General features: G+C 40.6%; 1 protein-coding gene across 4 annotated transcripts in view; it reads right to left on the bottom strand.

Annotated features, from left to right (window-relative positions):
- Nucleotides 1-12163, bottom strand: part of CDC42BPA (CDC42 binding protein kinase alpha) — a 322688-nt gene that overhangs the window by 27940 nt on the left and 282585 nt on the right. For all 4 annotated transcript variants that reach the window (XM_049635114.1, XM_049635113.1, XM_049635116.1 and 1 more), the window contains 3 exons: nt 4370-4475; nt 1439-1575; nt 497-636 (listed from right to left, as the gene is read on the bottom strand). In XM_049635114.1, coding sequence (XP_049491071.1) covers nt 497-636; nt 1439-1575; nt 4370-4475 — 383 coding nt within the window. The remainder of the gene's footprint in view (nt 1-496; nt 637-1438; nt 1576-4369; nt 4476-12163) is intronic.

Consider the following 12163-nt stretch of genomic DNA (forward strand, 5'->3'; position numbering starts at 1 on the left):
GAAGAAGAGGCAAAGGAGAGCGCTCCACGGGGCAGGGGAAAACCATGAAGAAGAGACCGGAAACATTCAAGAGGTATACTCATTCAAATGTTTACCAGCTCATTACACAGTCTGAGAGCCTGTCTGATTTTGACATTTCTACTCCCTTTCCTCACGTTGGAATCATGCTCTGTGCCTTCAGGCGGTGACTGAAACACTACGTGTTAGCCCTTCGTTACCCAAGCCATCTTTACGCTGGGCTTTTGGATTCAAACATTCGGTTCTTTTCCCTGATGCCCTATCCCCAGCTCACTCAACACACATACATCAACCCGTCCTATAACTATACTTTGCTTCCTATTTCTAATTACATTACTCTAGCAATATCAGTAAATTAGAATATTAACATGAAATTAGAATTAGATAAAAATATGGCAATATAATTAGATGAACAGTCAGATACTCTCTTATTCTTCCATTGCAAAAGATACAAATATCTTCACTTTCAAAAGCTCACCTCATGTCAATCACCTGACTGACCACAACACTGGGCTGGGACGCTTTTCCTTCAGCAACATCGTACAGGAAGAGCTTAAAGTCACAAACCACAGCCAATGCTCTTTGCCATCCTTTCTTCACTCCTGCTGGCTTAGGGATCTTAGACAGACAGACAAAAACATTTCAAACTAAAACGTCAATCATAGCCCTTTAATTACCTACATAACTGCAGGATGAAAGCCTAGAGATAATGTCTGTGTGTTCAAAGTCTGCCACTGGTTGGTGAAGTGCAGATGAACACATATACCATTAATAACTTGAGAAAAACATAAGAAAGCATTCCTCAAATACTGAATGACTTTTGATTCTGAAAACATTTTTAATGGTACCATTTTAACTTTCACTCGTAATTCATTAAAATAACATTCATGTTGGGGGGGGGGTGCGCCTCGCTGGCTCAGTCGGTAGAGGATGTGACTCTTGATCTCAGGGTTGTGAGTCCCAACCCCACACTGGGTGTAGAGGTTACTTAAAAACACAATCTTAAAAAAAATTCATGCATTTTTAAAGAGCATAAAAGTCAAATTTGGGTGTAAGATCAAATGCAGCTGACACTTAAAAACATTGTTCATGATTATGAGTAAGAATACATCCTGCTAATAGCTCACCCTTCATAACATATGCTATTATCTCCAGCAAGACCAAGTGTTGAAGACTCCTTTATGGAGATTTCGTTACAACTCAGGAGCAGTACAGAAAATTCTAAGACATTCTGGAATTTATTTCCAAGCGAAGGCCAGGTTTTTGTTTTCAAATCACACTGGATGAAATAAAATTATTACATGAATTTTGTTTGCCCAATTTTCTGTCAAGGGGTAGGTCTGTCAGGAAACCGGACTTAGTTTTCCAGTCATTAATCAACTTCAAGAGATTAATCTAAATCCAACCTGATCATACTTACCCTGACATGACCTTCATATGCTGTTCCTATTCCCTTCTGTGGATCTATCCCCAGAGGACCTTTTGTCTGCTCAGGAGGGACCGGACACACAGTTGGAGCTTTGTTTACACAAGTTATATGACACGAGAATCCACACACTTTCGAAAGAGGGGGAAACAAAACCCACAATATTCAATAGAAATTCACTTTTTACAAGAAGAAAATACACTGAGCACTCATCACATGCAAGTTGCCACATTAGGTCAGTGCTTATCTGTGGCTTTAAGTAACTGCTCTGCCTTTTGAGGAGTGGATTCAGTTGCTTACCAATAAGAATTTCAATGAGAAATAGTAAATATTTGTACGTATTACTGTTCTGTGTTAATCAAGAGAAACAAACACACAGAAAAAAAACATCTAAGCTTGTGAATACAACAGTTGATTTAAACTTCTAATTCCAAAAAGTAGTTTCTGGAGTGCTCTCTTACTCTTTATCTCACTCCAACTTGCTATCTGCCTTGAAATTTCTCTTGCAAGGGCCACTGATGGACATGAAATTACGTGGCATCTCTAAAATACCTGCAAACTTTACCAGTCCCTCTTTTTGAAAATGAAATTGTTCAATGATTTAAAAAGGCACCAATTAAGTGTAAGATTCAGGAGTTGGTAATACCATAGCTACGTAAACCAGCGCTAAGATCATAATAATGGTTAACTTTATTGGGTGCATTTAATTTTTCTGTAACAATCTACGAGTGACTTGCCCTGGGTCACAGGACTCGTAAGTGGCACTGCTGAATTCAAACCCAGGCAGTCGGGCTCAGGGCCGGCCAACCGCCAACTACCAACACCGCCATGACACCTCTATCTGATACTCCCGTGATAAACCCGAGACTCGAAGAAATAAGGTAAACAAAAAATGAATGCATAATTTTCACTGAGACTTGGTTGGGTGAGGATTAAAAGGTAAAATATTTAAAAGAAACAAGCTCGTTGGAGGGGTCTACAAACTAAGAATACGTATTTAGACAACTCCTACTGTGAGGGTGGGTTCTGGAGAATATTCGGGAAAGAGTAAGAGCAGAGACGGAGAGACAGCATCATGGGAGCACACGCACACGGGAAAACAGATTATACCGCTGATGGGCATTATGAACCCCCTAAGAAGCAGATGAACTAGCAGACTGTCAACAACACCACATTTCCATAAGACGTCTCCTTCACTTGTTAAGTGGAGCGTCAAACAACTTATAATTGGTTTTACTAACGGGCAAAAATCTCACCTCCCAACAGCAGCGGAAACAATAAAATAACTGTCCTTTACAGGAACTAACTTCAATCAACCAGGAAGAAAGGAAAATGACAGGACTCTTCGGAGGCTGTCACCACATTTACGAAAGCCTGGGCAGGGTCTAACTTAACGTGTCCCCACAGTGCGCAGGGCAGAGTTCTAGGGGCCTGCGGGGAAGACAGGCACAGTTTCCTGACCTGAGACTCTAGAAGGGAGTCTGGGGAGGTCTCAAAACTCCCTTCTATGTTATTGCAAATGACTGCTGCCTAAGAAATGGTAAGGCACCTAAAGCCAAGTAGCTGTCTGGGATTCTCTCCGACAGATTTTGAAATGACATTTTGAAATGCTGGCTAAATCCAAAATGAGACAAGGCTTAACAACTGCACAGATTCCCTCCTTTGGCATCCATCACACCTTCCTGGTCAAGGACATGGGCTATTCCTTTCTCAGACGGCTTTGCTATCTTTGCCTTTGACCTCCCCTGAACTCTGTTTCCTAAGGTTCTGTCCTCATACCTGTTCCCTTTTCAAACTGTGCTTTTTTTCCTGGAAAACCCCATTTCCATTCATCACTTTGTGCTAACTCTCAAATCTACTTTTTAACCCAGACCATTTTCTTTGGCTTTAAACCGATGCATCTCAAAGACCAGCTGAGATGATACGGTCTGGATCTTCTGAGCTACCCACACATAGAATGTGCTGCTTTAAGATGCTCTGAATTCCCCACTATCCAAAGTAACCAGATACAGACCAGGTCCAAGCACATTCTACAAGGGGAACACCTGCATCTCATGTGGACTGATGACCTTCCCTTCAAAGTCCCTTCCAGCCCTAAGGGCTAAGACATGGAAACTAATACTAGAATTAAAATTAGCAACTATTTTCTTATCTTTTTCGTAAGACACACCAGTAAATGAGATAGAAGGCACTGTTAAAGTGAGAAATCTCATTTGGTTAAAGAAGGTATTTTCCTGCACTATTCCCAAACAAATATAATGTGTCCCAATACATTTAAATCATTTTCATCTTAGAAGTCTTGGGGAAAATAAAGTGGTGTCCAGACAAATACACTTTGTTTTCGGTTTCAATGACCCCTGATCGTTCATTTCTCAGAATGTGAGCTCCCCGAGGGCAGGCTCTGTCTTTTCTTCTGCCCACGACTACATCCCCAGTGCCTACAAGTGTCCAACAGGTATCCCATGAACATGTGATGGATGGATCAATGAATCAATGAGTGGTGGGGAAGACTGCTGCTACAAATACTGGGAAGAAGCATCTTTTGAGCCAAAGTGGCACACATTTAGTATTTCTGAAAATACGCAGTATACCGAACTGCATACTTTTTAAGAACGAATTCTCTTGTCAGGAAAATTAAAACAAGGTCACAATTAAATGAACAGATTCAAGGAAACTGTCACGTCTTCTCTCACGCTCCAGGACCTCAAATTCAGCCAAATAATGAAACAAAGATGAATGAGACACATTTAAATAGATCTCCCCTGGAAGAGGTTCCTAGGGGCTGTCTATCTAGTTTCTCCAAGGTGCTCAGTTTATTACCTGTATTCCTGTTATATTTATATACCTTTTAAGGGGAATAAAGTTATTCGATTACAATTTAGGGAGTCAATGTTAGGACTCTAAAGTCAATTGGTTTGTTCTTACCTTCACAGGAACAGCCCTGTCTTATCAGACCCACCATCAGAGAGGTGCACTGGTGACATCTGGTAGGCGTCGTAAAAGATTTGACAAAAAACTGATGAGTCTTGCGCTGCAAAACAAATTGATAAAAAAATATATATATACCAATTATTAAGAACACCAATTACTTAAAGGATTTCCATAATGTGACTCCCTGGGCCCCACACGAGCTCCTAGAAAATATTCTAAATATAAGTGGGATGAATCATTTTCATTTCCCATATCGTTCTGTAATTTACGCTTTTCAAATATTTTTATTAGGCAATACTGAGCTAGGTGATGCTATAAATAATATAAGAAGTTAAATAATCGTTCTTGAATGACATTTGAAAACCTAAAAACTGTGGCTTTTTTCTTTTTGCTCACAAAGTTTGAGTCAGGATTTTTACAAATTCTTCAAATTATCCTTCAGCAAAGAGTTAAGTGAAATGTCACATATTTATACCTTTACAAAAACAGAAATTTCATATGCTTTTATACCTTCTTTGGAAGAAGGGAGTAACTGAAAATTCTCGTCCCTGCTACAAAACAAGTATTTTACTTTCTGGGACCAAGAACCAACAATATGCTTAACAAATCTGTTTCCTCCTATGGAAGCAGGTGGTATTACCTACCCTTCAGTAGACAAATACACACACACACACACTATTCTAGAGAGAGAAAGATGGCAGCCGGAAACTTATGGCAAATCCAGTAAAGTTCTCGAAGTCTTATCTGTTCTATCTGGCGGTAAGTCAACACAGACTTCAGCGATCTGGAACATGCCTCTCCTCTTCAAATTACCTCTCTGGAGTAATTAATAAACTACTTAACTCCTCTGTGTCTTGCTCTCCTCATTCTATAAAATAGGTTCAATAATAGTATCTACTTCATGGCGTGAACACGTGAACATAAAGCCTTTCAAACAGGGCTGGAGTAGAGTAAGCATTTAGAACATATTTATTTTTGAAAACAAATTTGACTATTTCTTTTTTATATTTGCGACTGATTTAAACTAGTAAGAACTTTATTCTATATTCCAATAATATGCAAATGCCAATGCAATCCTGTTTATAAAGTAGTCTTTATTTTATGAAACTAACATATCTTATTAAAAAACTAAAGGGACCATTCAAAGCTTTAAAATTTAAGTTAAAAATAAGTTCTGCTCTTCTCAATATGTGATTTATACACCACAAAGGCTTCAAAGCAGCACTGGGGTCTGACGCGATTCCAAGTAGAACACAGACTACCTCTGTATTAACTTTAAAATTGATCCCGTGTGGACTGAGCCCCCACCAACAGACATTGTGCCAATAATTCATATACCTCATCTCATTTAATGAAGATAATACCCCCGTAAAGACAGATAATATTTCCTTGAGACTCAGAGAAAATCATCACTCATGGAGATACAGTTAATGGCAGAGTTAAAATTCAAGCTGACGTGTCTGATTCTGTCATCTTGCAAGGTCTGATCATTCCAAAACATGTAGAATATGCTCCTTAAAAAACCCCCAAACCACGTGACACATAGTTAGGTCAAGACCAGGGGCCTCAATGCCTGTGATAAAAATACAAGCACCTAATTTGTGAGTATCATATAAAACCTTGCTCAATGTTTCTCCTGTATACCAATTTTTACTCTCAAGTTTTTGCTTTGTATTTTATTATTTTAATTAAAAAAAATTTTTTTTTTAACGTTTATTTATTTTTGAGACAGAGAAGAGACAGAGCATGAACGGGGGAGGGTCAGAGAGAGAGGGAGACACAGAATCTGAAACAGGCTCCAGGCTCTGAGCTGTCAGCACAGAGCCCAACGCGGGGCTTGAACTCACGGACCACGAGATCATGACCTGAGCCGAAGTCGGACGCTTAACCGACTGAGCCACCCAGGCGCCCCTATTATTTTAATTTTAGAGAGAGCATGTGCAAACAGGGAGGCAGAGGAGGGGGCGCAGGGAGGGGGTGCAGGGAGGGAGAGAGGGAGAGGAAGAGAGAGAGAGACAGAGAGACAGAGAGAGAATCCCAAGCAGGCTCCACACTCAGCATGGAGCATGACATGGGGCTCGATCCCACGACCCTGGAATCATGACCTGAGCTGAAACCAAGAGTCAGATGCTCAACCGACTGAGCCACTCAGGCATCCCTTTAATTTTTTATTCTTTGGGGAACTATCCAGAATAAATTTTTTAGTGTCTTCAAGTGTTTAAAATACGTTAAAATACAAAAGATGCCAAGTTGGTTTCCTGATTTGCTCTGGAGGCTTTTATCACGAGAGAAAAACTGATAAGCAGCTTAAGGTGGGGAACTTCATTCTTTCTTCTTCTAAGGGATAACAGACAGCTCGGAAATATCAGCAATAGTACTGTGGCCATGACAAATGTCATAGTAATTCTTCATAATACCCAAGAAATTGCTAACAAAACACATTGTAATTTTTTCAGAGATCCACTCAGGATGCCGGTATTTTAACTGCATATGCTAGGAACGAGAAACAATGCTTTAGCAGAGCACTATTTAACTGACCAGCGACCCAACCGGTAGGTGCTGATTAAATTGGGAAGGGATGGGAGTTACTACAAAGAGTAAGGGGCCCATGTTTCACTGATCTCAACTAAGGATAGTATAAAGCAGAACATAATCAAAGATCATGATTCTGACGGCACTGACTCTAGGCATCACACAGCAGGATTCCGGCTTTGGTTTTGGTGGGGGTGAGAGGACCAGTCGTAGAAAGATACATGAATCCACCCCTAGGATCCAGCCTGCTTGGCTTCTGACCTTTCTAAGATCGCTTTTCCTGCGTCCTGGTCAGTATTTGATTTCTAATACTTCCCCAAAGGGTAGTTCGAGGAGGAAGGAAAGATGAAAAATTGTCTAGGAAAAGGGGCATTAAATCTAAAGCATGGGCCCAAATTAGAGTTTTAGACTATGTGACAGTTTGGAGTAAAGGGAGAATTAACTATAAACTTGACTTTGAAAGAGGTGGACAGAAAGAAGGGCTCTTTTCTACTCCAGTTTTGTCCCTGTTGTAGACTTCAAGCTCCTCACTGGAGAAGGTAAAATGTCTTTAGCAGAAGCTGTGAGGACACAGTTGAACCATTTACGAACCCTGGTAAAAGCTTAAAACCTCCCTGTTGCTATGAAAATTTTACCACTGATAACAACAAGTCTTCACCTCTTACAAACCTTCCTTTTAAAACCAATTTTCAAAAAAGGCTCTTCCTTTCCCTTTAAACACTTTTACGTTGATATAATTACGGACATTCCTTCTTCTTTTAAGAAACATAGAGTAAATTTTACTTTGCGGGGAGGAACGTTAAGTGCACAAACCTTGTTAATATTTAGTCCGTGAAATATTATCAGAGAGCTTGGGGGAGGCCTCACTCTGGTTTTATTTTGCCTTCTTGTTTTTTCCCTTCATCCCGGCTGTTCTACTCCCCTCCTTCCCCATGGGATCTGGCACCCGGTGTAACTGGGTTTACACAGGCCCTTGGGTATGTACATATCCCGAGAAATTAGGTACTTTGTGCTGCTAGTGTAGATTTCACAGGGGCTCTGGTGAGCGCACCAGCCACACTTGATCCATCTTTCTGCTACCACCCGTAGCAACAAGCGTCTCTACCGCATTGCCGACTGGATCCGTATAAGGCTCTCCTGAATCCGTGAGGTTGCCGGCTGCTGTGCTCTATGTCCACTCCACAACGCCACGCCGCCCTCCAGAATGGGTGTATCATTTATACTCAAAAAAAAAAAAACCCATTTTTTTTTAATGTTTTTTTTTGAGAGAGGAAAGACAGGGCGTGAGTGGTGGAGAGGCAGACAGAGAGGGAGACGCAGAATCCGAAGCAGCTGTGCTGACAGCTCAGGGTCCGACGCGGGACTTGAACCCGCCCACCGTGAGGTCACGACCTGAGCCACCCGGGCGCCCCGGATCGTTTACACTTCTACTAGCTGTGTGCGAAGCTGTCTGTTTCTTCTTGTCCTTGAAGTTACCTTACGTAATTTTTGGCAATCTGGTGAGTATAAAGTGATAATAATTTTTAAAGGATTAATTTTTAATTTCTCCAGTTACTAATGAGATTGGACATTTCTTCACATGCTTGTTGACCATTAGGAGTTCCTTTTCTGAGAATTACTTATTCAGATCGTTCGTCAGTTTTTCAACAGTTTTCTAATCTTTTCCATAGAGAGTTGCAGGGGTTTCATACATGTTCTAGAGGTTGATCCCATATTGGTGTTGCACATTGCAAATATCCTTTGCTAGATAGTCACCACCGAATAGCCCCTATTAACCAAGCTTTCACTGTACAAACATCTTTAATTTTGATGTGATAGAGTCCAGCAATATTTCCGTCTTACGTTTACGATTTGAGATCTTATTTTCATCTCCCAATTTCTCCACATGTTCTCCTACGCATGTTTTTAATTGTTTAAATCAAACTAATACACGTACACAGTTTAAAAAGGAAAACAGTAGTATCACAATGCTCAGTCAAGCAGAAGCATCCCTCTTGCCCCAGGTCGTCCCTCCTAGAAGTGATTTCTTTTAACCCCTTCCAGCTGTTTGCCCCCTTCTGTAATGTATCTCTGTATTTCTGGCAAAAACAAAACCAAACCAAAACCCAAGCAAGAGCATACTGCGGTTTCTTGCTTTGAGACATTCTGCGGACTTCCCATTATGGAAGAGAAGGATTTGGCACTATTACACCTGCTGCTCTTTGTGTCTGGGGTCGCATTTTACATTTAATGTGTAAGTTATTGTGACCGTGGAATCATCAATGAGTCGAGAAGCATACTATAGTTGCATCTTTCCTGTGTAATCTTTTTATTTCTCTGAAATGAAGGACGTCCTCCGTCTTTTAAAGTTAATTTTCTAAGTCTCACTCATGAATCATCCCCAGATTCTCCAAAGGGACTGTAAAATGCCCTAGAATCGATTTACCACGTGAGGAAGGAAGCCTTCCAGACTCTTCTACCCCGTGTTCACCGACCTGAAGCGTCGTTCCTGGAGCCTGTTGCTTTCCTGCTCCGCTTTCGGCCACAGGCTTCAGTCTCTCAACCAACCCGTGTGGGATTCTCTCTCCTGTGGACCCTAAGCCTTCTCCGTCTTCGTCTCCTCCCTCGTTTTGCTGGAATTCATTCCTTAGTGGTTTACTTAGAAAGCAGGGCCTGGGCGATACGCTTTTAGAAGATCCTGATTTTCTGAAAATGCTCGTTTCCCTCTCAAAATTGATAAAACACTTGATGAGGAATCAAACATTCTCGCTTGAAATCATTTTACCTGACAACCGCTCTCTGCATTTTTCCGTTAACAAGTATGGCGCCAGTTCAGTTCCTGATCATTTGAACGTGATCTGTTTGATCTCTGGGCGGTTTACAAAAGTTCTCCATATTCTTGGTGTCCTGAAACATCACACAGTGATGTGCCCAGGAGGAGGTATCTGTCACCCACCGTGCTGGGAACTGGCGGGACTCTGCACACAGGAATCTTGCCCTTCGGTTACAGAAAGTGTATTATTTAGTACAATTTCCTTTTCTTTTTTTCTGTTATTTTACCGGAATTTTTTTGTTTTTTGGATATTGATTTCTCAAATTTTATTTTCTATCCATCCTTTTGCAATAAGTTTTAAGAGATTTTCTCAAATTTATGTCCCAACTCATCTAAAACATTTCTTAAATGCTTGTCCTATCTTTAACTTTCAAAGGACTCTTCCTGTTTTTCTAGTTATTCCTTTTTGTTCCTTCTGCGTGGCACTGCCTCTTTATCCTTCAATGAAAATAGGAAATTTTTTGTTCCTTTGGATCTTTTTCTTTTGCTAGTGGATTTCCTAAAATATCCGATCCTTGGGAATTTGTTCGTATTTAAATGTAAATCAGTAAACAAGCTTAGTGGAAAGTTTTTTGGTTTATTTTTAGGCAGTATGTGTGTGTATGTGCCATTGATAAGAACCCAGCTGTCTCTTTGGGATTCTCAACTGCCATTATCTGGAAGTCTTTTCTGGGCCATTCAATTTCTTCAGAGAATCCACTGAAATCCTCCAAGGAGGGGACGGAAGGAGGAAGCGATAAACCCATCGCCAACATTCTGGGAGCTAAGCAGGGGAAATGGGTTTTGGAGTCTTACCTTCAGTTTGCAGACTTTTGCAAAATCTCACTACTTCTAGTTCAACACCTCCCCTCTCTCACCAACCACTGAGCCTGGCGTCCCTCAGTCTGCGGTCTCTGGCTTGCTTATTCCACAAAATGAACATACTGCTGAGTTGGGGGGGGGGGTAAGCTGTTGAGTTTTGAAAGATGCTCTAACGGTGCTTTCTGTGGATTCTGAACCAATTCCCCAATTCATTCTAGACTCCTCTTTTCACTCCTGTCCCTAAAGGTACCTGGTGCCTTATCATTCTGGTTGATCTGAAGCTTGTCCTCTCTGTTTCCTTCCAGAAGGGCTTGTGGGAACATTTCTTGAGTTCTTGCATGCTGTGGTTTTTATTTTTCATGGGTGCTTTATTATCCTTAAAAAACCTAAAATCCTCAAAAATCTTTGATATTCCAAACTCATCAAGTTGTTACATTAACTACATGCAGTTTTTTGTTTATCAGTTATACCTCAATAAAGTTGTCAAACACAAAGTCACAAAGGCGGAAAAACCTTTGACTCACACTTTCCTCGGGTATCTTAAATGTTATCTGATTGTTTTCTGGTGTAGGGCTGCTATTGAAAAGTCTGATGAAAATTTCATTTTTTTTTCTCCTTGAGTGACTTACTACTTTTTGCCTATGTGTCCAGTATTCTTCTTTTTCTTCAAAGACCAATAGTTTGCTGGAATGTGTTTTGTTTTGTCTGGGTTATTTTCTCAGTTATGGTGTGTGCCTCTGTCATAGGAGTTTCAAGTCTGCTTTATTTTATTTTTTGCTTCAAGTCTTTATTTCAATTCTAGTTAGATAACATATAGGGTAATCAAGTCTGCTTTATTTTGGAAAATCTTCTTGAATATAGATTTTCATATTTTCTGTTGCTTTCAGAGACTCCTATTATATAAACATTGGCCCCTCTTTGCCTTTCTTTTATGTCCATCACTTTTCTCAAATCCTTTTTACCTTTCTCTCACTTTTTGATTAAAAAAATCTCCTTTCCATCTTCTGTTTCTCATAAGTGATCTGTTGAGTTTATTTACTCCCAAATTCCTTACAGGTCAGGCTGTATCCGGATTTCTGTCATGTCTCTTCAAATCTTGCATTCTCCAGCACTCATTTCTAAGTTTCTAGATTGTGATTTCCAATTTTTATTTCACAGCTTCTACTGTTCCCTCAATTTCTTCTGAAACACTGATTGCAGTTTTCAATGGTTTTGCAGACGGCCCTTTCTGGCACACTTCCATTTTTTGTGAAGATACAATGCCCGCTCTTCCCGTTTTGTGCGTGTGAGATTTGACTGTGACCATTTTCAGTTCCTCACTGAAAGTGACTTTTCCTGTACATCTATGAGGGTGGGGTGGGCCACGGTAATTCTTCTAGCTCCATGCCTTTGACTCTCTTTTCTATCATTTTCATAAAATGATTTTTAAAAATGACCTGTGCTTTCTGAGCTCTTCCTCCCCACTCTCCTTCATTGTCTGGACCTTCTCTTTCCTTTCCTGTCTGGCTCAGTTTTGAACCAATCCCCGCCAGCCCTCCTTAGTTTGGGGCTGCCATCTGGAAGGACATTCTGACCAGCTGGTTCCGGGACCTTACAATCGTAGCACTGGACCACCTTCCCACCGTGTCGACTCCCTTGCCCTT

The sequence above is a fragment of the Panthera uncia genome, chromosome F1, assembly GCF_023721935.1.
Source record: "Panthera uncia isolate 11264 chromosome F1, Puncia_PCG_1.0, whole genome shotgun sequence".
In the NCBI taxonomy this organism is placed as follows: Eukaryota; Metazoa; Chordata; class Mammalia; order Carnivora; family Felidae; genus Panthera; species Panthera uncia.